This window comes from Pseudopipra pipra, chromosome 2 (genome assembly GCF_036250125.1).
Source record: "Pseudopipra pipra isolate bDixPip1 chromosome 2, bDixPip1.hap1, whole genome shotgun sequence".
Taxonomy (NCBI): domain Eukaryota; kingdom Metazoa; phylum Chordata; class Aves; order Passeriformes; family Pipridae; genus Pseudopipra; species Pseudopipra pipra.
The window spans coordinates 40,511,786-40,538,666 of record NC_087550.1 but is presented as its reverse complement, the minus strand read 5'-3'; the positions used below and the strand labels follow the sequence as shown (position 1 = coordinate 40,538,666).

The window sequence follows — 26,881 nt, the reverse complement described above, 5'->3', positions numbered from 1 at the left end:
AATTGTTATAACTAAAAATAATTTCTTGGGAAAGAACAAATACAATTTTATTTGTTCCTTTCCATTCAATTTTCTGCCTCTGTTTGGATTATGAATTTTTTGATCTCAATTCAGATGCTAGCAGATGAAGCTAAAGGACTATATATAGTTCAATCAGGTTATTTTCAATACCTTTTAGCTAAAAACTACATTTGTGATCCTCTGACTTTACCTGAATTCAATTTTTCACCTTCTTTGATCTTTCTCTCACAAGTTTAAATAATTTACATTCATTGAAATATAACATTTTTTCTCTATATAGACATGGGAGAGAAATCCCCTGGGATAGTTCTAAATGCTAAAAATAATCAGCTTGCATAATATTCAGTCACAGATTTCAGTTTCTTCATCACATTTTGGGCTCAGCCTATGAATTTGTTAATGGAAAATTGATATTTCCTACAGAATGAAAAAATGTGCCACCTTGCAGTGCTTTAATTGTTTCTCATTTTATCCGTTTCTGATGCAGTTCTTTGCTCACAGTCAGTTTACTGCTAAGAATGTGACAAGAGCAGCAGCTTGTAATTTGTCAAGACTCCTTGAGACTTCATTTATTTGCTTCGGCAAGTTTAATGCCTATCCAGAATCCCTTGTATAGAATCACTCCTATTGATCAAAATTCTCCACTTGCTAAGTGCAAAATCCAACTTAACAGCACATGGGTAATAATTCTGCAGGGCAATCTGCTGCAGAGCTCCACGGAGTGCTGTTAAGAACCTGGGGCATCAATGCTCATTTTTTCAATTGCTTTGCTATGAGAATTAAAGCAGATACAGAAAAATTTCTGAGCTTCCAGAATGTGCATTAAAACCAGGGCAGGTATTTCTTTTTTCCTAGCAAGGTTTCAACATCATACTAAAGAATATTAAGCCACAATCTACAATAAGAAATTTCTGTCCTCAATATTTAAGGATAAAGGAAAATGCTTCTAAAGCCCAGAGTCAAGAGTTTTAAAGCTGAATACATTTTACTGAGCCACTTCCTTTGTTGGATGACTGCTTTTGATCAATCTCTAAATTCTTTTACCTTTTCTTCAGTTTTTGTTTGAAATGTGTATTGTGGAAATGTCAATACAAACCTTGATGTTTGTAATATTAACAGTGAAATTCTTCAGTTGCTTCTGTAATTAAGCTGGTAGTTTTGGAGTAAAGCAAAGGCTCCGCTAGTTCAATAGATGACAGCAATTTTGTCATTGCATTTTTTCAGAGGCTTTTAAGGCACAATTAATTACATAGTTCTGATATTTTTGTCTACCTTAGAAAAGTATTTGCCTGATTTTCTTTTGGCTTCCACTTAAAAGTTAGGCAGAATTTTTACATAATTCCCTGTGTTCACAGTGATCTTCCCTTCAAATCCCTCTCCAGTCTGCCCTCCAGGCCTTCTCTTAACCAAGAACTTCCCAGATGGGACTGATGAGGCAGCATCTGCCTGCAGAACTCCTTGCTGGAATACGGTCTGATCCCTTGTTACTGTAGTCACAACATAGTGCAAGTTGATGCTTTAAGAACTGCTGAGAAGGCCCAAACAGAGAGCAATTTAACTGTGAATGTTATGTTCTGATAACACTTAACTTCCAAAAATATTAGACATGATATTTAAAAATAAAAATCTCTTAGTTCATTTCTTTCATTTTGATCAAGTAAGAAAGTCTGTAAGTCTGAAAGGATTGCAGGAAGAATCATATCTGGGTTTGGGAAGATATGTTTGAAATATTAGGAAACAAAAAAATGCCTCCTAAGATATGTCATTTGAAAACTATAGTGTGGATTGAATAACAAATAGTAAACATAGTTAATGCAGTTATTCCTAAACGTAATATACAACTGACTGTTTTTTCAACATTTTTTCACTGTCTCAGTCATTCTGGATGCAGGACCTGGGAAAAAAGGCAGAAGCTCAGTGACTTGAGTGCAGATGAAACCTTGGGAAGCTACTCGACAAAGGACTGGAACGTAGAGAAAATTATTTCTATTGTCAAAGATACAAAAATTGTAAGGAATTTTTTTCTCAAGCAAGGAGAAAATCTTACTTCTGGGAAAGGGTTCCAAAACTAAACTAGATAAATAAACAGTTTGAAAATTTTCACAGAAATTGGAAAAGAAGCTATGATGGAGGGAAAGGCAATATGGAGAAAGGTAAATTACATTTTGTTACACAATGAAAACCAAATGATGTCTTACATAGAGACTTAAAGAAGGGAGAAAGAACAGCTATTTAGGTCATTTGAAAGGAAACAAAATGAACTCTCTAAACTACAGTGCTTTCTCACTTAATATTCTTAAGGATGAGCAGAATGAATCAAAATATAAAAAGAGTGTTACTCTGAAGAGTTACCTGGAGATAATACCCAAAGTTATCCTTTGGCTTTACTCAGTTTCCCTCACATCACTGAGAAGGCAGCCAAATGTACCGCTAAAGAACACGCCTGGGCTTTGGAGAGAGATGTATTGTCCCTGGAGGGCAAAGCAACTGAAGACTGGTCATTTGAAAAAGAATTCAGGTGATGCATCAAGGCAAATAGAAACATCTTTTTTGTTTATTTATGAAATAACACTGATGAGCTGAAAAGAGGAATAGGACTTCTTCTCTGCAGTAACCTGGAGAGGAGCTGCTAGAAAGGTAGAGCTACCTATTGCTAGGCTATTTGCGCAATCAAGCATTTTCAGGCCAAATGGATGACAGGGCAAAAATATGGTGACACAAGTTCAATACTTATAAATACAGGTAATATGTTTTTTGCCTGTTCACAAATCTGTATGAATGAGAGTAAAGTAAAAGCCATATAAATGCCTTAAAAAAAATTCCCATGTGAGAGTTTAACTTCAGTGACTTGGTAAAAGTCTTTTTTTTTTTAAATTTTATTTTATGTCTTATTTCCTAAAATTATACCCCATTCATGAAGGACATTAAAAAAAAACAAAAAAAACCCCAAAACACCCAAAAAACCCAAGACAAAAATCAACATACTCACAAGCAAAAAGTAGTAGACAGATAAGGGTTAAATTAAAATTGATTAATTGCAGAATTAAAAGTTAAAAAAAAATGGAGGATATGTTATGCAAATGAACAATTCTCCCAGTTTTATTATCTAACCAATGTACAGTCAGTTTCATTACACAGTTCTCTACGCTCTGGGGTCTTGTTGGAAGTGCCTGAATTAGTTCATTTCAATATCATGTTTTTACAGTGACAATTTTTTTCATTAATACTACAGGGTAAATCACACTCAATGGAACAGGAAGTCCTTTGCTAAGGAATAAATGAATTTTAATAAATAGGAATTCATTTGCTGCTGCGGTTGCAAGTATTTCTTTTTATAGGCATTTTTATTAGACACAGGGGATTCTCTTCAGTACAAAATCTGGATTATACTTTCTGGTATATGCTTTTATCTCAGTGTCACATGAAAGTGCAGTTGAGCCATAATGCAGAAGTCAAATATCAAGCAGGAATCATGTCTTAAAGGCAAAAGCACATGTACTTGAATTCAACAGTCTGAATTGCACAAGTCTTTTAAGCTGACGTTAGAGTTCTGAAACTGCTGTGTATTAACGGAATACCAAGGAGGATGTAAGATTTTCCTGAGTGCCTAATCAGTGGACAACAAAGAACTATTATGTGGGTACACAATGAAAATGCCAAACAAAACACAACAACACAACTACAATACTCTGTGCCTTGCATGAGAAAGTGAGGAAGTGTTGAAAAACTGATTCAAGATAAATTCACCACTAAGAGCAATATGGTGATAAAAAATTCAACTGATTTATCTTTCTGAATGCTGCACTTAGCTCCTGAAGCACTAGGAATTTTAAGTCCCCACAAATACTGCTTTTCATTTGAAGGATATGCAGTACAGAGATAAAGTAAATGGTACAGTTTATTGCTAATTGCCATTAAACCCAAAACAGTGCAAAACAGCATCTCTGTTGTTATATAACTCAGACAATGTTAGCACAGAGGGTCTTTTACTTTCCTTGTTTTAACCTAGAAAAAAGTGTAATAGTATTATAATTCCCATTGCAAGGCTGTCAGAGCAAATGTGCTCCAAGACAAGGATTTTTCAGAGCTTAGTGATTCATGAAATCAGAATAGGGAGAATAAGGTGAAAGCCTAGAACAAGGAGATAGGCTGAGAAAGATTAGTCTGCAGCTACAGAGATGTCAGTCTTAAAGTCTGAATTGTTTTGTATAATTTCTCCTAAATCCAAATTAATATCTAAGGTAAATTAAAGGTACATTAATATATATTTTTTAGCTTTATTTAGTGGAAAATTTGCTTACAATATAAACAACTTCAGTTTCTGAGTTGTAGAAGTTTCTGCATATGTCTGTGTAAAACAGTATGCTACTTTCAATACCCCTATTAGCAGCATACAAACGTGGCTTTTACACTTTGTTTTACTTTTCCATGAGAATGTAGGCTGCCTTTCTTTTGTAAAGAAAATTAGAGTTATCCAGTACAGATTCTAAAACAAGTTTTTTTAACATCTGAATTATGTTTATTATTTGATAGTTAAAACTATCACAGTAGGGTTTGTGCTGTAGAGAAAATAAAGTCCTTCAAAGAAATGTCTTCAATTCAGTTTCTTTAAAATCAAAAAATTAAAAAAAAAACTTTATGCAGAATGGAAGTTTTTGGGATGGAGAAGAACAGGTAGATCCATATCTCGACCACAAGTGAGTCACTCATTATTAAGTCATATATGAAGAGAGAAACCCAAGGTCATGCCTGTCCCTGTTGTTGCAGTGCAGGGTCTTCACATCCTAAAATCTTGTTTGGCTCTTCCATCAGCCTACTGCAGAGAAACCATTACTTTGCACAAACCTGCTTGATGCAAATTCAAGCTTCGTGTGAAACATTTACCAAAGCTGCTAACCCTCTCCAGCCCTGAGCTATCACTCACTTACAGTAAAGTGGTTTCTTTCCTCTCTTCTCTGATGAAAGAATTGCAAAGTCTTAGTTTAGCTTGGATTTATAATGTGGTGTAATAATAAAAGTTGATTTTATTTTTTAAAATTATCTTTTCTTTATAAACATGAGATGGACATGAAATGAAGTGATCAGGAAAGTACTGAGAGAAAAATAAGTTCAGAGAATGTTCCTATCCCAGATGAAAAAATACAAATGGACAATGAAAAAAATCATCTATAGAGCAAATACATATCCAAAAGTACAGCAATCAGGAGCTAGCTACTACTGCTACAGTTTCCATCTTTGTTTGAGAGCTCTTTCTGGCATTTCCAGGTGGCTTGCCTTTGTTGGTGAGAGCCTTTTGCTTCTATCAGCTAAAAGGAGGCTTCTGTTGGTTGTTTTCTGGTTAGGGACAGCCTGTGCTTTCTGTCTTCAGCTGTCAAGAACTGACTCGAGCACCTTTTTGGCTGATGCATGAGAGGCAACTATGTACCTGTCAGGCTGGAGTGCCACTACCACAGACTCAGTAGCTCCTAGCGCAGCAGTGCATGCAGATTGTGGGACATCAGGGAGCACAGGCAGGTGATTGACAGAGTCTTCTCAGAGACTCTGAAGAAAAAAAAGCCCAAACTATGTGAAACAAGAAATGAGAGCCAGATAGACACTGCACCCAAAGGAACAATGGATGGAAACTCTCAAGATGGGAAAGACTTGAAAGCATGATTTCAGGCAATAGCAATCTTCCTAGATCTTGGCCTGTAGGTCATTTACATCTGTAGATCTGCAACTTCAGGACAGGTAGAGTTCCCTAGGAGCAGCTGAGGAGGAGGAAGATTCATCAGAGAAGGCATCAAAGACAGCTGATGCTGAAACAAACATTTGTGTATACAATAATAGAGTCTTTGTGTGTGTGTGTTTGTCGGGAATGAACTGGTTGCACTCTGTTTCAAAAGTCTCTAATCACTGATTTAAAATTCAGCTGGTGGCTGGCTACTAGTTGACATCCATTATATTCTTACAGAGGGGCTGCTGCTGTTTACTGCTCCTATAAATGTCCTGTACAATGGCAAGTTCACATATGATATAACATTGAGAGTGTGATAGATATGCTGTAGAACAGGGTTGCTCCTCAGATGAATCTCAAGAGGTGGAGAAGATGACTTAGACAAGCTTTACATTCTTTATAAAGTTCTAAATCTGTAAAAAATAGCTCTGTGCAGAAATACAGGCTCAATATGACTAGCTAAAAGCAGGTCTGCAGAGAAGGACCTTGGGTCTTGGCTGACACCAAGCTGAATATGAGTCAGCAATGAGCTCCAGCAGTAAAAATGGTCAACCACCTTCTGAGCTTTATTAGCAAAAATGCAGCTGGCAGGTTCAGAGAGGTAATTCTTCTATTTGGGACTTTTGGGATTGTATCTGAGGCACTAATTACAGTGACATAGTGGAGTGTGCCCAGAAGGGAGATGCAAAGATGTTCACAGGGTGAAAGCATATGATATATGAGTAGAGACTGGGAAATGTTTGGAGGTTTTTTTATTTCAGCTTAGAGAAAAGAAGGTTAAGGATACATATCTTTTTTTTTTTTTCTATCTATATTCATCTATTGCAGAGTATTGAGAAGACAGAGCTGGGCTTGAAGAATCAGAGAACAAGAGATAAGAGACAAAAATTAGAATATGTGACAACATACAAAGAAACAAAAATACTGTGAAGGTGTCCAGATACTGGAATAAGTTGACCAGAGAGGTTGTAGAATCTCCGTTCATAAAGATATTCAAGACTGGCCTTGACAAACTCCTGAGAAACATGATACAGTTAGTCCTGTTTTGAATGGAGTGTTGCACTAGACTGTTTCTAGAAATCAAAACCAATTTCAGTTATTCTTAAACAGTCATGCTTTCCAGGAGCACTGCAATATAACAAAACAATTAAAAAAAAGGAAAGAAAAAGAAAATAAAAGCTGATTATTTTAATAATAACTCCTTACTAAGTAGCTCCTCATGGATAATTTTTTTCCTTTTTGTGAATGATTTGGATTTCGGATTGTTAGTAAAGGGAATCAGGATCCATTCACAGCAAAGATTACCAGAGTTGTAAAAGGAAACTTTGGAAAAACTGCTGACAAAGTTTTGTGACAAAAAAACCCCACAAAAAGTAAATGTGTTTCAAAGTTGTGTGTTAATATATCAGAAAGCTAGAAGCTGTCAATGAGTCCAAGAAATTTGCAGATGTGCTGGTTTTGGTTGAAGTACAGTTAATTTTCTTCACAGTGGTTAGTATGGGTCTATTTTTTGGATTTCCTTTCCCTGTTAAACTTTCTTCATCTCAACCCACAAGTTTTCTGGGTTTTACTCTTCTGATTCTTTCCCCTATCCTACAGGTGAGGGAATGAGCAAGAGACTGTGTGGGGTTTGGCTGCTAGCTAGGGTTAAACCACAATAGTGTTCATCTCTGTAGATAGGAGGAATTAAAAATCATCAAGACAGAGTGAGATTATTTGTAGTTTTATTTGGGCTTTTTCTAGTCTGTAACCTATTTTTGCAATTTTTAGTGAGAGGAGAGCTGTCTTTTGATATTTGCTAGACAAAAAGAAAGACTGATTAGATTTCGAGTGTGATAACTTTCCAGCCAAGCTACAAAACACCTTTTCAGTACTAAAATAAAAACCATAAAGACTTAATGTTCCATGGGCAGAACAGTTTCTTTAAAGATATATATATATATATTACCACTAAATACATATATCACTTGGCCTAGTAGTGACAAATGAACTACACCAGAGGATGTTCTTGGGGTTATGTAGCTGCTGTACATACTGAACAGTTAGGAAAATTTTGAGGATGAAAGGGAAAAGGATATGAAATTGCAAAAATACAAGGATGAAAAAAGAAGATTAATTAACAGTTACGAAAAACTAAACAGTATGAGCGATTCCTTTGAACAGCAGTAGTAGTTCTTGCCAAAGAGCAGTAATGCATAGATCTAAGAACATTGAAAGAGGTCATTCCTACAAAAATAACAGAAAAGGGATAGTGAAAGATCTTTCTGCTCAATGGTTTGAGATTTTTGTAAACTGGAAAGCTTATGGAAGATACATCAAACACCAGCTTCAGAATGTGCCTGTTGTGATACCAACATAACCATACTTCCATCACACCATATCACCTTTTTATATTGGTGCAATAACATATAGTCACTTTTTCAAACTATGCAATGAGGGGATTTTATGCAATGTGACCTTAAGCCACACATATGAAAATAACACACTTTTCTCCTATGTCTTCCTAAGTTTTTAACTAGAAACTGTAAATTTTTAATCCTTTAAGTATGTTTGAATAGTTTCAGCACAGTTAATTTAATGACACTGTGGTAAAATTTAAATTATATATTTCCCACCTCTAGGCTGATTATGTCTGCTGTGAACATAGGCAAAGAGATAATAACCAATAAGCATAATACAAAAAGTGTACAGAGATGGCAATAGAAAGGGAAATAAAAAAGCCTAGTAGTATATTAGATCCAGTGAAGTGCTACCAATATTAAAGGTGGTGCTAATTTTACTAAATATATTTTAACAATCTGATTAAAGTAGCATACTAATTAACTTAGAAGCTCTTACTTGTTAAATTTGAAAAAAAAGAAATGGTAGAAATTATTTGTTAAAAGGATTTAGCGAGAGGAAAGTGGAAGGGAAGGGCAAGGTTGAGGAATGGTCATTGGAAGTCTTCACAGATATCAAATGCTACAATTCCATTTTCTTACTAGAATGCTTTTGCTTTTTCAAGGCTACTAAACAGAAGTCTTGATATATTTTTAAACTCCCTGTGTGCATTACATTTACAATTCTTTTCCCTCTGACTTTCATTTATTTGCTGTAGGGACAGTAGCTGTATGCGGCCACTGAAAAGAAAATGAGAAATACAGAAATCTCAGATATGTATGTAGAAAATCTACTTCCATGGAAGTCACTAACATCACAGTAATATGACTTTCACTGATACTGGTAATATGCCATGGTAAAATTTGTGTTATACACAACGAGATCATATTAGTTTCTTTCACAGTGGTAAGTGAATTTACAATTTGCAAGCAGTGATAGATCACTAATGGTTTGGGTTTTCATAAATATTTTCAAATTCTTGCCTTCTTTTTATGATTTACTAGGGAGAAACATTTCATTTAAAGTTCTTTTAAACTAAGGCCTTGCCCAAACGAGAGCATAAGATTGATAAAGACAAGGAAAAGTAACCCGTAATCAGTAACAGCATGATAGTGATTTGTATTACTAATTGTCATATTACTTGAATAAAGGAATACTTTGGCTTTCCTTATACAGAAAAATGCATAAAATTTTCATGAGGAAATATGGTGTCTATTTTTTTCACAGTGAAGTAAATCTGAACCTTGACAACTGCAGTGACTGAGGTTTTACAGTACTCAAAAATATGCAAAAGTGCAAACATGAAAGTTATTCCTTGTTCTGACCTAAAGTATGTTTTTGATGGATAATGTAGAGTTCCATTGCCATGTATTGCTTAGAAATACACCACTGAGAATGCTGATTGGATAGTAAATTCATGGTCATTTATGGATCGAAGTCTGTTCATAGTTAGGCAGATGCCAAGAAATCATTTAACTTGAGAAAGTCATTCTCTTTTATCATGACTCTGTGGATTAATTGTAGCATTGTTTTCTAGACTAATTTAATTCTTTTTTCATTTTACTAATCCTATTAGAAAGCCAGTCTCCATCATACCTCTTTTTTCTAGATAATGAATCACTTGTTTAAGTTTTTCATACAATTTAATTTTCTGCAAAATATGTCTAACTTTTTACAAATATGCATAGACTTATTTATCTTCCCTGGGAGCAATTAGCACACAAATACTAACAGTCCATTGATTTTTGAGATTGACAGACTGGGAAATACCAGAATATAATGTGAGAGAAGATGCCAAAAGCATCACAAATTCATTTTACATTTTGAAGTTTAATAATAAATTTCATAATATAGCTACAAAGGTTACTAATCTTGATGCAATAGAAAAGCCAGTCTAATTCATTTTGATTTATGACAGATAAAGAAGAATATTCCCTGGAAAGGAGGCTTTCTAGTGCAAAATGAATTCTGGCAGCCCAAGTGTAGATCTTTGTAGTCTCCACACAGACCATGGACGCTGACTAGTAGATCTGACAAAATATTGAGCATCAATTAAAATGTAGGATTGTTCTTTAAAGTGTTATAAATTAAAAGATATGGCTGAAGTACCTTCCTGTATTCTTGACTCTGTCAAAATTTCTCAATCCAAATAATCTGGGTTCATTTCACAAATATCCCATAATGCCATGGGAATTTATTCTTTAACATTCTGCTTCTTTCTAATTTGAAAATAGACTTGGTGCTTAGGGACTTTAAACAGTTTGTTGCTATATGGTGACGTCACTGACAGACAGAAATTATTATTTATCTTGTAACTAATTCAGTAATAATGCCCAAAGATTCTGTCTGCTTCCTTAATCATATTCCCTGCAAGAGAACATGAGTGAAGCATGAGAATTGCTTAAGAATGTGGCCAAAATTATTGTGTTGGCAAAACTCATGTAATATGGTCAATTAGTAAACCAATGCTTCTTTGGAAAAAGATTCTTTTTTGTGAAGGGATGATCTTGCTGTTTGTTTTTACTATTTAGTCAAGGTTATCATCATTTCCCTTTTCTACTTTATAACCAGCTCTCTAATTCCCATTTTGAGCCTGACACAGCTAAATTAGACCATGATTTATGCAAAAATTGAAAAGAAGTGACTTGTAGAACTCTCTCAGGAAGATTAGAGTTTCTGTCATGAAGTTTCTCTTTCTTAATGTCCTGAGCATTTTCTCTCTTCACTACTTTTTGATCATTAAATTGCCACTTGAGAGCCTGTGGATCAGCTGTTAGCATGAATTTAAGTGTTTAAGTTTCCAAGATTTTTAGATGAAGTTTCTTCTAAGGACAAATTACACTGAAAGTCACAGTCTGAAGAGCCTTAAGCAAGGAAAAACCTTTAGACCACTGATGACTTGTCAGATTCTGCCTGTATGGTGCATACATAGGCAGCTGTTTATAACAACAGCAGAGAAATAAATCATAGTTAAAATCAGAATTCACAAACTGTTTCATCAAATGTTAATTGGTTGAGTTATGTAAGCAGATATTCAAAGTATAGACAGCAGATCAAATATCTTACATTGCTGGCATCTTAAAATGGTTGAGCTCTTCAGCTTCTTCTTTTCAGTAGGGCTATATGAGATATATATGTATACATATATATATATGGAATACTTAGAATTCAGTATCTGAGGAAAAAAACAAGACATGCAATTGTATGGAAATACCAAAAAACAAGATGATACAGGGTGGGACTCACCTCCCCAAATATTTGTGTCTAATCTGTAGGTACCTGTAGAGATCTAAAACACCCACATGTGCCTGATGGATACTACAGAGTAATTATGCAAGACTTGCACTGCACTGCCAAAGAAGTTGGATGACAGTGGGGATTATTGTAGGGAACTGTGTATCTGTTTTTACACAAATAAATCAAGTTTGAATTGAAAACTGTTAAAATGTGGTGAAACTGTTTTTCTAAAATAATGTATATTTCAATGCAATGCACTGTTACCTAAACACATGCTTCTAGTTTGAATCAAGTCTTATTTCCCTAAAATAAGTCAACAGAGTATATGAAGCACTGTATTAAGAAGAAATAATAGAATGTATTGTCCTGAATACCATTCCTGGGAAGAAAGACTGTGACATTTCAGTTCAGAGTAGTCATGTAGGATTTTGTAGATAACAATTTACTTAAATATAAACCCATAATTTATTGTGGGAAATATTATTTTTAAACCAATTAAACTTATGAATGACCATTTTCTTTGGATGTATAACTGAGGGGCACAGCATAAAACCTTCAAACTCATTAATAATTTGCTCCTGAAGTTGGATTAATTCTAAAGATATTTCTTCATTACCAGGAAAAAAGAGTATGGTGTTTTCACTGATAAGTGAAAGGGTAGTAGATTGAGCTGATCACACAGATGCAGGAAAGTTTGTGTCAGGTACAAGTTAAGCCTAGTGCAATTCAGGGACCAGTAGACAAACTGAAAAATATGTTTCAGAGTAATTTTGCATCCATTTTACATACATATACTTGCTTTTGCCTTCACAGTGCACAATCTTCAGTTTAAACAAATGTTGCATACCACAGTTAGATGGACTGAAATTCTTTTGGAAAGCTACCACCATGATTATGAAGAAAGCATGTAATATACGTATGTTACACATAAATACATGTTCATATTCAAAAGTATAATGCAACATGTACTAATCAAAGCACTTCAAAAAATTGAATACAAAGTTTGCCTGTGAACTCTTTCTTTGTTTCTGCTCTGAAACGCCCTTCTTTTCCCCCTTTGATTTTTTTGATAGCAATTAAACTTAAAAGATATTAAAATAGGAGTTTACAATAGAAACATTGACAGATTCTTAAATATAGTAGAGTGAAGAGTAAAACTGTAATAAAAACCTATCAAAACTGAAAATGAAGGAGTTTGAGAGACTAGAAGACTATAAAAATATGTCCATTTCTAAGTTTTTGAATGATTATATTTTTAGATTTAAGCTCTATGTGTTTCCACTAATTGCATAGCAAAGTCTGACAGATCTAGGCATACAGAGCAACTACTTCGGTAGGTGAAAGATTTCAGTATTAACTTGAAGGTAGGTAAAAACCAATAGTACCAAACTTTCCTGTGTCTTTGCCTAATATTGGCATTTTGAATTTTATGTCCCCATAAAAGATCTCTTTCTTCTCTTTCTTTTCTCTGACCTCTTCTGACAGCTGCTGAATGCTAGCAAAACATAACTGGAAGAAAACAAATTGATACAAACTTAGGTAAATGCAAAATTTCAGCACCCTCAATTCACTCCCTCGGGTACTGTTACATGCAGCTTGAATGCTTTGTCCCCTCCAGTGGCTTTATTCTAAGTTTAGTATGTATGGATGATGATTCTCACTTAAAAAGCACTGTTTTATTTTTTTTTGTTCTTCGTAGGTCAGTGTATGGCTTGAAATTTTATATCCACATGATTATAAAGATAGAATTTCCTCATTAATATTTCTCCATGTTTTTAATGTCTGATAGCTGCATAAATACCCATGTCTTCCTTTTTTCAGTATCCACTAATTTTATTTGTAATATTAAAGTGCTGACTGTCAAAGCACTTACAATTGATATCTAATACTTTTTTGTTCAATGTACAGCTTCTACAGGCTTCTCTATGGCTGCAAATCAGTCCCATTGACCTCAGGTGAGTCACATGGTAAATGAAGACTATGTCAAACAGAAGGTAACTTTGCAATGTGACAATACACAATGGGCAGGTTTTGTATAAGTAAGTAATATCTCCATTTTATTAATTTTGGTGGGCAAGCGGGTTTGGGACAGGTCTGAATGGAGAATTTTGTGTGCCATGGAAGAAGCATTGATAATAATTCATTATATGGCCATATTTATTATGGGTCAGAGCATCCCAGCTGTTTGACATACTGATCAATTGATACACACAACTGAAGGGAGGAAGTAAGTAGACTGAGCCAGACTTCTTTTTTTTGTTGTTTAACGTAGGGGTGATTAACTGTAATAGGAACAAATATCCCAGATAGTCTACAGTATTTCCATCCTTGGAGATACTAAACACCTGACTAGACATGACCTCGAGCAACCTGTTCTAGCTGACACTGCTCTGACTGGGGGATTGGACCAGGTGATATCCAGAGCTCCATGACACTCGCTGCTGTTCTGTAATTCTTTGATATAATTCAGAGAAAATGAACAAAAAAGGTTTTATCTACTTGTAAGCAATAAAAACACCACTGTGATTGTCTACTGCAGGAATAGGGATGCTGGAAGTTTATGTCACAGTCAAACCTAGTTTCATCATTTCCTGTTCTAGCCTCTGTCAAAAGAAGCAAGTATCAAAAGATACAAATACCAAAAATGTAGCTCCAGAGCTAGTTTTTATAAGATTTAACCTCAGAGTTAGTCTATGTTTGGACTGACATGAAGTAGTTACCAAAAGGCTTTACTGGTCTTGGATTAAAATGTGATTTACATGTGGTGATCAGAGAAACCATAGTGAGCTTTGTGAAGATGAGAGTAAAATATTATGCAGGGAAGTGTTAATGGTGTAGGTACAGTATGGAGACTTCAGTGTCACAATATTTGATATTTTCAGCTTCTTTGTAATGTCATGCTGCCATATCGTCAATTTACACTATTGTCCTAGTTAGAATAGCTGGGACCAGTTCATCACTGAATGGGTGTAACCCAAAACTGTGTATTCTATAACCTTCCATGCCATTTCCCAGAAACTGTTATCAATAGACCATTTACACCATCTGCCCATAGAGCCTGACTCCTCAGGCTATAAACTGGGTGTTAAGAGGCCTGCGAGAGGCTCCTGTCCTCACACCCATTGTGGAACTCCCTGCCCTGAGGGAGGTACTGGGCATTCCTGCCTGAACTGGAGGATATATAATCTTGGAGTCTTGGGACTTTTTGAACCACTCGTGGGATCCAGAGGAAGACTGCAGATCACTGCTCTCAACCAGACTGCAGACCACCACTCTCGACTGGACTGTAACCACCACTTTTCAACCAGACTGCAACCACCACTCTTGACCAGACTGCAACAGCACTCTCACCAGCAGGTTTTTCCCCTCTCCCTTTACTTTGGACTCAGGGGCCCCAACGAACACCACTCTGTTCGTGCCCCAGGGTGCTGGGTTATACATTTGTGTTTTGTGGGTTAAAACCAACTGTTTCTCTGTATAATCGTATTTATTGTATTATTTTATTAAATTGTTATTCTGATTTATAATCTCTGCTTTGAGTTGAGTTCATTTCCCTTGCCGGTTTACCTTTAAACCAGCACAACTATACAACTCACATCTGTTAGTAAAATGTTGTATATAATGCTATTTTGCTCTCCCCTCTTCAGAAAGTCAATATGGTATGAGAACTTACCCATTTTTCCTTCTCAGAACAAAATATATGACATGAGATGAAAATACAGCACACCTAAAAAGAATGGCTTTTGCAGCTAATGAGGACGGATGCGCTCTGCTGCTCTCATTAGTATTGCACAAATGAACAAAAAGGGCCTTGTTTTTATCTTCCCGACTAATGCCACACAAGTCAGTTTAAGTGGTTCATTCACAGACATTACCAGAAAGAGGACAAGATTGCTCTTTGTACTTAAAGACCATGTGCAGAGTGGCAAAACTATTCTAGTGTACAGATAAGCAATCTTGTAAAGTGCAATTACATCTGGCATTTAACCTGCAGTGCTTAAACTACTTTTACTCTACAGAGTTGGATGGAACTTATTTAATCAAACATATTCTGTTAAACAGATGTGCTGCTGAGTACAAAAATTACTTATATAATTAAATCCTATAATGGAATTGCATTTTCCTTCTCTGAATCATTTTAAAACTATTCTTACACAGACTTCCATTGTGATCAACTTGTAAATCTGCCTTATTAAAATTATTTCAAATGAATAAGCGCATTCGATATTTTATGTGGTTCTGACTGCTTCAGCCTCCATGCCTTTGGTATTCTCATACACTAAATTTGTAGTATCTCTACAGTATAAATGAAAGACTTTTGAAATTAATAACAGAGAATAGAGACAAAACCTCCCAAAATAGTAACACCTTTTCATGTCTGCATCTCTGAACAATGTCAAGATTTTTCATTTCAGTATTGCAGAAACAATAGTCACTACTATCAAACAAATCAGCTTGAAAAAATAATTATGTTACACCCATGTTAACATATGCATGTTCTTGTCACTTGCTGCGCATTCATATCACATCACAGAATCCAACATGCAAACACAATATTTAGTTTAATGAACAGTCTTCTCACCTCTTACTCTCCCTTAATGCTTTGTCTCCTTTCTTCCAGGTGATAGTTGGCTTTGGAGAGGCTTGTGGCTTGCACTCAATGACAACTTCTTGACCTTTGGTAACAATTATTGTTTTCCTCATTTGATTTTGTGGGAAAGTGGGAGCTGAAGCTGTTAAAAAGAAGTATGTTAACTCTACAGAAAACAATCCCAGCTTCCTGTTCCATTATGCTTTAATAGAAGGGGAAAATTATAGATTTGGGTTTGGGGGTAGAACCTCTGTTTCTTGGAAATTATTATTCCAAAGATGAAATTTTACAAAATATTTGAAATCAGCAGCCAGGACTATATGGCAGGTCTATAACTTAATCCAATTATGGATTAATGAGAAGTCTTTCACATCAGCATATTAGAGTAGGATTGTTTGTGAAATCCAACAGCTTTATAAGTTAAATAATACAGTTGTTTTACCTACACTTTTTCCAATTTTTTTTTTCTATTTCATGAAAAACCTGCTAGAAGTAAATAGTTCAAAATTAAAAGAAGTCTAAATTCCACAACTATCCAAAATGTACTCTCCAGAGTTGATTCTTACAAAAAGTTTTATTGTTAGAGAAATTTTATTGCTCTCTCTTTTTATATTTGTCTGAATAGTGGGAACTGAAAAGTGAGAACTTCTTAATAGAAGATGTTTAACCGGGTCTTGTTCTTAGTATTTCACTTTTCAAGAATTCCCATTGTTTACAAACAATAGCTAAACTAATAAATGCATCACAAAATGACACTAATTACTGTAATTTCATACCAAGAAAGGACAGTTGTTCTCAAGTAATCTCACTGTTTTTTCTTTTTCTTAAATTAGTTTTGCAAAACAAAAGCTCCCTATCTCAGCTACACTTACAGGAACATATTACACTCCATTGCCTCAAATATGTAGGAATTTCCTACCATTATTTTGGTTAATTCTCATACCAGAGATGTTTATATGGACAATTTATTCTATATTTGTCCCTTTAGTAAGGTAGAAAATTAAACATAACTGCTTCTTTAATACAATATTATTGTTAAAATTTAACAGGGGTACAATTTCACAAGGGACAAAACGAAAGGCTAAATCTTACTGTAGTAATATACAGTGGTTATTTCTGATATTAAAGAACATCAAAGAAAGTGTGTAATTACCCAACATAGTAGGTATATCTAGCTTACAGCAGACATAAAAAACAGAACAAAAGACCATTGTAACCCATAGGGATCTCTTTGCTAACTGAATCACAAATGACCAAGTGATGGAAAGGGAGCAATCACTGACCTTGGTTTTTCACTTTATGGTTATAAAAAAATATTTTTAAGACTTATCAGTGAAATTCTAATGTCAGCCAGCAAGAAAATAGTGGAGATGTATTAGATAGGTTATTCTCCAAAAGAGCCAAATCTTAGCTGAAGCCTAGCATATTATTTCAGTAACTTCAGCTTTCTTATTCATTTGACTAAGAGTTTACAGGAATGATTCTGAGGTGTAGGTTTTGAAATTTGCCAGATTTGAGCAGTGCAGAGACCTCTAACCTCCCATATGACCATTGAATTACTTTGACAGACACCTGTCTTCCATCTACATCATACTCTAATAAAGATGATAAGACTATTACAATTCTGTCTCACTAAATCCCATGGAATTATTGTCCCACTGTGTGTTACCAGAGTTTGCTTTAAGGAAAACTAGAGTGTTGAAAAGACATGCTTCAAGTTTTTCTTCATTAATTGCCTACTTCGGCTTTTGAATAATGACATTTTTACTGTATTTCCAGGTAACATTATGTAGTGTATTTCTTTATTATATTCACCCAAGTATGTAATTTGTAGTGTTCAGTCAGTTTTGGTAACTTCACGGGAAATTTTTATAGCTTTAACACTACGATCATGCATAATTACCTTTGAATAATGGCCAATGTAGGCACAATAATTTAATTTTAATAGTGATTAAATATATTTACTTTCTCTAAGTTTCATTTCCTGAACATATGTTTGAGAGAGTAAAGGATATTTTTCCATTTATTTGAACTGAAATAGTGTTATATGAGAAATAGTACAAAATGTACAGAGCCAGTTATTTACTGAAGATAATTTTCAGCTAACAGAAGGCCCTCTGCTCTCTGGGGCAACAAAGGACCCACATATAAATAACAAGAAAAAAAAGGAACCACTTTTATCTGATCTGCTGTTTGGACTGGTAGAAGCTGCTCTTTATCATAACAGTCTAAGAAAAAATGTAGTTATCAAAACAGGAAAAAGAAACAGTCTGTTTTTTTCTATACTCACCTAAAATTTTCAGCTCGGCACTGGCATAAATGGTGCCATACTTATTTTCTGCTAAGCACTGATACATTCCAGCATCTGAGAGATTCACACCGTGGATCATCAGAACACCATTAACCATCTCAATCCTGCTCTGTAACAGAATTTAAAAAAAAGTTTAAAAAATCATTCTATAAAAGCAAAAAGACACTGGAAAATTGCTATGCTCTTAATTTAAGACAAAGGGCCAAAAAAAGACCTAAGATAAAACTAAGTAGCAAATTTCCTTGGGTTTACTTTTTTTCTTGTAATATAAGGAAATATAAGAATAAAAAGTCCAAAAATATTTAAAGGTAAATATTTTTCAGCATTAGTTCATTATCTCCAAAGTGTTCTTTTGTCTGTTTGCTTGCATGTCTGTTATTAGCCTTACATATTTTTTAAAAGCATCCTGGGAACTTTAATAAAGCAAGAAGTCAGTTGTGGGTGTAACATATCTGATGATCTTCACATCTCTAGCAAATGTTTGGTTTCAGCCATGGCATTATTTTCATATAAGTAAATATGAAAGATTGCTTGCATGAGTAAAAAAGGGTTTAATCACATTCATCATTAATTCAAATTTCTTATTTCAGAGGTCCACTAGTAGAAAATAATTACCACAGCTGGAAGAGCAGAAGCATTAATAGCTCCTTTTAGAAATGTGTCCTTCATGAAGCTCTATTATGAATAATTTGAATTGCTATAAAACAACTCTAGGTTTCGTTATAACGTTTGTTGTAGGTTAAGATAGATAAAGAATAAGTTGTTTGGAAATGCAGAGGAAACTATGATAAAAATTCTCTCTGTTGTTGTAAGCCCCCACCCAGTTCAAAGTGAAATTTAATTTGAAATTTCAGAGCCTGGTGAAACTAATGGTTTGGAAAATCAGAGAGCTAAAAAGTAGAGATATTTAAATTGCTTCAATTTCAGGACTAATAGCTCCATCTAAAAAGACAGAAATGGGTAAAGTAAAGCCATGTAACCTTATTTTCAATGCCTCACAGCTTCAAAGGAAAACTGTGTTTATGTTTCCTTTCTCATTGTTTGCATAATTGGTGGATGTTCACAGAAGTGACATTGGCTGAAAAGAAAGACATTACATCTTTTATATTCATAAATCCATTCTGTGAATTGATTTGCAAATGGAGACATTTTTTCACAGAATTGAATAGCTTTATTTTAATCTGCAGAAATAGATTAAATAAATTTACACAACTCTTTAAATAATTTGAGACTATAAAAACGGAAAGGTGTTAGAAAAAACGCACATGATGTGGGCTGACACTTTGATGATTCAGTGAGAGAAAAAGAATAAAGTGAAATAAAAGGCAGACCATGACATGAGTGGTCAGTTAAAAGAAAAAGAGAATTTTACTTATGTCTAATTCTAAAATATATCAGTTGACTGTAGTTAAATATTTTACATTCTAGGAGTCCTACGTGGACCATTTTAATGGTCTTGACAGCAAGTTCTGTAACGTGCAGAGAATAAATGGAGTTAAAAATGTAATAGTCATTGTACTTTTTATATTAGTCTGCTAGTGATTTGAAGAGCATGATTTTTTTTTAAAATATAGTAAATAACATAGCATAACATAACATTGAGAGAAATATGAAGAAATATGTTTCAGCAAATACAGCTGAGTTTTTACCATCTTTTTATACAGAAAGAAAAATAGATACAAATAACATGATACCACTATCTAAACAAAAAAAAATCATATTGGAGATTGTTTAGATGTACACTATAGTACAGACATAGCTCAATAGATCCTGTCTTCCAAATATTTCTGAACTACAGGCAATTACTACTGATGAATGAAGTTTTGCTTTGCTTGAGATGGTTCAGAAGGGACATGCATAGAAAACCTGTCTGTACTGTACACTAACACCTAAGAAACTAACACAGAAAACAGTACTTTTCAGTACTTTCTTTAACTGACTTTAACAGAATGAAAGGAGAAGCGTACAACATACTGGTGACTCCTTGTCGCCAGTGTCCAAGTGTACCTGTGGCCAGAGAGGAACTCCATTTTTCAGCCAACGATATGTGGGCCTTGGCTTTCCAGTGGCTTTACATTCCCATCGGAGCTGATCTCCACTGTCTAATTGCGTGTCATTAAGTTTCTCCACCCAGTGTGGGTAGGCTAAAAGAAAAAAATACCACGTTAAAGTCAAAGCACACAAACTGGTAAGTCTCTAGCTGATCTGCGAAGACCTAATCAATTAAAAAGCTTAAATTACTGGCCTTCACTAAACTTATCTTACTCTCAAAAAAAACACGTTTAAACAAACAGCCCAAACCAAAAGAGACAGTAATAAAGTTAGCCAAACTTCATAACTTTAAAGGAAATGCGGTAATGGCACCAGTAATGAGCAGTAGCATGATCATGAATAGAAATCTGCCCGATTTAATAATGTCTAATGGATTAAATTGCAGTGCTGTATATTAATACATTTATTATTCCTGAATTTAAGACAAATATTTGGTAGTCGCAATAGAAGATGTAGTAATTTACAAGAACTAAGCTATTCATATTGTGGTAAAAGGGTTGTCATAGACTCTTTCATGTAGCTTTCTCATTTTACTAGGAAATCATTATTTATTCAGCTAGAAATAACTGAGAATTTGGTAAGGTACTTGCACGTATTTTTGTTAAAGTGTCTTAAGATCACATTTCAAGGGAGAAAATGCTTTTAATGTTTTTAAGCACAGAACCCATGAGATTTCCACCATTCATCAGGAACATAAATTACACAGTGTGTCAATCTCAAAACAGTCTTTTTTTTAAAGGCAGACAGTTGATAGGTGTACATGCGACCAGTAGTACCTAAATTTCATTAAATAATCCACTGAAAAGTGAGGAATATTTTTTACAGAGAAGTAGATCTTTAATACAGCAGTCAATCAGAGAGTTATACATAGGATTTATAATTTGGAAAACATTATATGATTCAGTGAGGAACTGAGTATTCATATGCAGAATAAAAATGTGTACTTAAAAGCCAGCTTTTGGGTTTTGACATTGTAGCCATATCATTTTGTGTGGTACACATGATGATAGATGAAATTAATTAACATAATGATAATAAATATTCTATTGGTTTTGTTCAGGGTTTTTTTTTATTGTCATTGTTTGGGGTTTTTTTCCAAATTGTAAAGAATAAGTAGCTAAAAGGTCTTCATTACAAGAGGGATGTAAAATTCTTCTGCTTGGTATGAATAGAAGTCCAGATCTGTCACAACAAAGTCTCCACTTCAAACGACAGATAATTGATGATGCACTTAAACATGGGAATCGAGTTTAAAAATAAATCTTTGAATCTAGCTGGCATTTGACAGGCCACCAGTCAAAGACGTGAGAAGATAGGAAAAGGCATGACAGGTGACTAACTGCTTGTAGCTTACATCTCGTGCATGGATGATAAAGGAAGTGAGTGAGGTGTCTATCATTCCTAAGCAGGGAATAATCTGCGTCAAGAGTCCCTGACCAGACAGTTGTCAGAAGCTGGAAACATATCAGAAAAAGAATTGCTCATTTCCTTTTTGGTAGAGGAAAAAGAGGGAGATTGACTCAACCTCACTCCCAAAATGAAAACTAAAAACCTCTGTGTCCTTATTCTTCTTATTTACAGTCAAGGCACTGCATGAAATTCTCCACATTTGCTTCACTGTGCTGAATCACTTTTTTAAGTCATAACAAAGGGTCCCACAAAAATCCTCAGAAAGAAACAGCTTGCTTGAGTCCTTGCTTATTTGGTGTCTACTAATTGTCCTAAAAATATAATTCAATTGCACTGTATAGTCGATGTTGTTGTTCTCTTTTTGAGTGCTAAAGTATGTATGAAGGAATCATGCCGAGAAGCAATTTTTTCCTTTGAAAACGAGTACATTAATATGATTCTGGAAGATGAGGCAGTTAATGTGTAACTAAAAAGTCATAAAAGACAGCCAGTGGTACCATAAAATCATGCAGTTTCAAAGAGGCGCTAAACTGATTTTATTTATATTTAGTTATTTTTATTATTATGCTGTTCTGTGAATTCTACTCTTTCATCCAAAGCATATCTAGTCCCATTTTTCCTAGTTGAATTTGAGCTCATCATGAACCAGAGCATCCAGAATTAGAAGATGAACATTTTTACACCAAAACAAAACTGTCTCCCCAAGCCTGGCTGCAGGGGTTTCCTTTTCAGAACTGCCATTCCCTACCCTTCTTCTGTGGCTGTTTTGGTAACACAGTCACGGCACTTTTCTATTGAAAAGACAAACTTGCAAACCACAGCAATGTGACTGATTGGTAAGAACAATCCTTTTTTCTTTAGTTGGGGTATTTCTACCCTAAATTTTCTTCTCATAGCCTAAATGGCCTTTGGAGTAATATTTTTCAAGCTGTTGAACTTGCCATCAGTGAAGGCAATGACTCAGATTCCCACCCTTCTGAGAAGAAGGTAGCAAAACAATAGGTAGACATAGATGGAATAGAGTTAAATGCATGATTAAGGGAAATACTTTCATCACGTTTTGGCTTCTGTTTCTCTCTCTGTGTACTCCTTACTTTTTCACACAGAATTCCATCTCTGCTCATTAGCAAGAGTGAGTCTATCAAATCATAACACTTGCTCTAAAATCCTATTAATACTTTAAAAATTGAAACATTTAACTGCATGTGCAACCTTTGATTCAAGGTACTAGGTTTGGTTTTTTTTAGCAAAAATGTGGTAACATCACCATGATACATGTGCATGCAAAGAAAACTTCATTCTATGATCAGACTTTATATTAATTACAAAATACAAATTCTAAGAAGCATTTAAACAGATTTCAAAAGTAACAAGTCCTTTTTTCCTTCTTAAAAATGCAACATTCATCTGGGGGAAAAACAGGTGTCTGCCTGGTTTTTATCTGTCCAGTGAAGAGTTTTGTGGTAACTGTAAGAAGAGAAGGATGTGTTTTATTGCTCAGTAGTCTTTATGGGTATTGTGCCAGAGCTTTATACAGTGCTTCTGAGATTTTAAAATCACTGTCCAATCCTTGATTTATTTTATGCTGCATTTCTGCACCTATTTATTCAAGGATGTCAAAACATTTTACAAACATAAATTGACAATAAATCTAGAAGCTTACAGGCCAATTTTTGTATCCTCTGTGCAAAACGAAATTAAAGTACAGAAAATTCAAACTACTTTCTCAAATTTTTAAGCAACTTTTTGACTGAGAAAAAAATAAGGACAAAATTATATATAGAGAAATGACTTTAAATGTCCTAAAATGTGAATGAGTACAGAGTTTGGAGTGAAAAAATTATTTTCCTGTATATGACAATAATTGGAAAGAATAATGTAGGGGAAGAATAATGAGAAAGATAAGTGAGAAAGACAAGATAGCACATTTAAACTGAATGTACAATTTCAAACCAAAAACCCTCTTCTCTAGCTAGTTTTACTGTATGGGTCTAACCTGTAGTGGTCTTTTTTTTTCCCATACAGTTTTTATAAGGAAGTAATAAAATGTTTTTTAAAATCAGTATGGTCTGTTACACTTCATTACAGAATCTTCCTGCTCTCAGCTGCTTGTTCCACTCCTGTGCTATGGCAAATCTCATATGCTGGTCATGGGGCGCTGCTGTGAGCAGGGCGAGGGAACTGATCCAGTCAAAAGAAAAACAGCCAAAAAAGTGGTTTTGAAATCTGCTTCGCATCACCATCCCCTGCTGAGCCTGGCAGTAGTGAATAGGTAACACAGAAGAAAACCAAAGAGGCTCAGAGTGAGAGAGGAGCAGGAATTGCACAGACTAGTGCTTACTATTGGGGAAATGCTGTTAGTCAGGATTTGTGGAGGGACAAAAAGGTTAATGGCAAAATTATCCACCAGCATTTTAATTTTTGTACTCTCCTCTGTTAATCAATTTGAGCTTAAATAAAATTTCATTGAAACTTACAGGATGAGCAGATCACACCTCCCAAAATAGATTTCAATGCATATGAGGGTGTCTGGCATTTTAAAAATTATGTTTTTAATGCCTACAGCTGAATTTCCACTAAGTGCTGAGACTACAATAATATGAAATTGTCAGCATCCAAAACACTGCTTTCTGAACAACATCTGAAGTGTCAGCTGTATCAGGCAGTCATGGTATATCTGGATTGCAGCATCAGATAAGAAATGAAAAATCACTAGTTTGTGATTAAATGTGACTAGACAGGCAGACTGGGTGTCCTGGGCTTTCTTCAAAATACTCTGTGGTGACCCAGATCAGATGCAACTGACAAAATGAAGAAGATTCAAACAGACAGTGAGTGAGTTCCTACAGAGATATGTAAATTGTGAGACTGCAGTATGACACAGCTGGTCCTACAGACTGCTCTGAAATTTTACAAGAAACCTCTGGTAAGGAATAACTGGCTACATCCGAATTTCTGAGCCAAAATAATTGTTGTCACCTGGAGGAATAAGATGTTAGTGAAAAGACAGTGAGCTGAAAGGTAAATAATTCACGTTGACTGTTGCTATGAACAAAAGGCACAGCAGGAAATGCCGATTCAAATAATCCCCCAAATTCTGCCAAATCACCTGTTAGGAAAAGAAGGTGAGAATTTTGTAAATTAACACTTGGCTAAACTTTGGGCTTCTAAAAACCTTCTCACACAAATTCTTTTATACCCCGAAAGCAGTTGTCAAGCTTTGTAGGCCAGTGAGATGCTAATGCTGTCTACAGGAGCATTGGAGATTGTGAATGGTTCTATGGGGAGTATTTTATGTCAAGGTCAAGGAAAGGCACTCTCAGGGTCTAGTAAAGGTTTGTACTTCTTGTCCTGATCTACTGGAGGTCACTACCAGTGTTCTCCATCTGGAAGCCCTCTGTAACCTGCTCTGACTTCGTTCCCTTCTAATGCAGATAGGTGAAACTTGATAACATACTAATCTCATATCTCTTAATCAGAGGAACAAGGCAATCTGAAGTGGACTCCCTTCTTCTAATGTTAAAGAGGTTGTTCTAATATTATTGCAGAAAATACCAATGAATAAAAATTGGCGTATTCATAAAGGCAGTGACACTCAAAATATAATTTAGACAACAGTGAAATTTCATATTTCTCTCTGGAAAAGTAGAACAAAACTGACACTGAAAATGTATTCCATCTATTTGAGTACCACCTTTATTTCTGCTCAAAGCAAAAACCTAATGAGAGAGGAAGAGTTGTGTAGAGCACTACATCAGTGTTACAGATCTGCACAGTGATCTTGTAGAAATAATTTCATTTTACAGCATCTTTATTTCTCTGTTGAAGGGGACCTTTTATATTCCTTTAACTCTGAAGAAGAGAAGCAGAGATAATTCTAACACCTTTATGAGCTGCTTTGGCATCTAGTACTTCCACAGCTCTAGAAAACAGCTGGAAGTGTATGAGCTGGGATATACCTTATCACTCAGATTTTTTTTTTTCAGACATTTTAAGAAATGTTGTAGAAAAAGACCAGCTGCTAAATGTCCCTGGCCCTCAGGTTTGTTGCAGGAGGTGCTATACTTTCATGGAAGTGAATTATAGTAAGAATTTGTAATACCAAAGAAATATCACTGGTGTATTGGCACAGTAGGAGGCTCAGAGTAGGCCCTGGGCTTTGACTGCTGTTTTCAGTAAAAGTCTTATAAAAACTTTGTTGCAAGTGCAGTTTAGATGACAAGTGTGAAATGAAATGTGCAAACTATCATCTTAACCACCACATGATTTTTCCAGCATATACAACAAGAAATTGAAGACAAAAACCTGCCCTGGGTTCTAGAGGGGTGAGAATGAAAAGCAAGAAAAGAAACATCATCCAGAGATATACTGATACTCACTAAAATCAAGAGAGCTAAGATAAAGACATTGGAAAGTTGGAAGAGACAGAAAAATAGATTATGGACCTGGAAATATTGACATGTGTGGAAAATAAACTAAATATACGATGTCAGTCTACAGTTATCTGATGAAAGTGTGTAGCAAAGACAGAGAAAGCATTAGGAGCCATGGGCTGAAATCAAGTAAAGAGAAATAAAATTGATCAACGGGAGAAACTCCTTCTTAGAGATATCTATTAGTTCGAGGACCTATCTAAACTTCACTGATTGAAATTCCACTGACTGTGACATCTGAAGGCAGAAAAATTTAATCTGAAAGATTTGTTACATGATCTCCTGAAGAAGACTGTTCCTGCTAAGTGTTCAAGGTTGTACCATTCATGGAATGATAGAAATTAGTATAGCTTTAGTTGAAAAGAAGTAGGTGAGACTCAAGCTTACATTTGATATATGCAAAACTTTGACTTTTAAGTATTCATGGTATGTCTTATGCAGGCTTTTGTTTCTAGACTCTAGGATGCAACAACAATATTATATAAAATTCATGGGGTTTATTAAATATTTTTAATTTTGGTTTTGTTTTTTTTCTTTTCAATGTGATGCATGACTCAATTTTTTTTATGCTCACTCAAAAAAATTTTTAGAAAGATCAATCTGAGAGAAAAAATGATGAGCACTTTCTGAAATCAAAACTTTTGTAAATTGTGCATGCCTAGACTGAGAATTTTCTACAAAAAAGAAACACTTCTCCGTCCCTATGGAGAACTTGACAAAACTCAACACCC

General features: G+C 34.9%; 1 protein-coding gene across 7 annotated transcripts in view; it reads right to left on the bottom strand.

The window, feature by feature from the left end:
• CNTN5 (contactin 5) overlaps nt 1–26,881 on the bottom strand; it is a 605,150-nt gene that overhangs the window by 98,523 nt on the left and 479,746 nt on the right. For 6 of the 7 annotated variants that reach the window (XM_064645131.1, XM_064645132.1, XM_064645133.1 and 3 more), the window contains 3 exons: nt 20,230–20,399; nt 18,235–18,364; nt 15,936–16,086 (listed from right to left, as the gene is read on the bottom strand). In XM_064645131.1, the coding sequence (XP_064501201.1) occupies nt 15,936–16,086; nt 18,235–18,364; nt 20,230–20,399 (451 nt within the window). The remainder of the gene's footprint in view (nt 1–15,935; nt 16,087–18,234; nt 18,365–20,229; nt 20,400–26,881) is intronic. The other variant, XM_064645135.1, reaches the window with a different exon arrangement.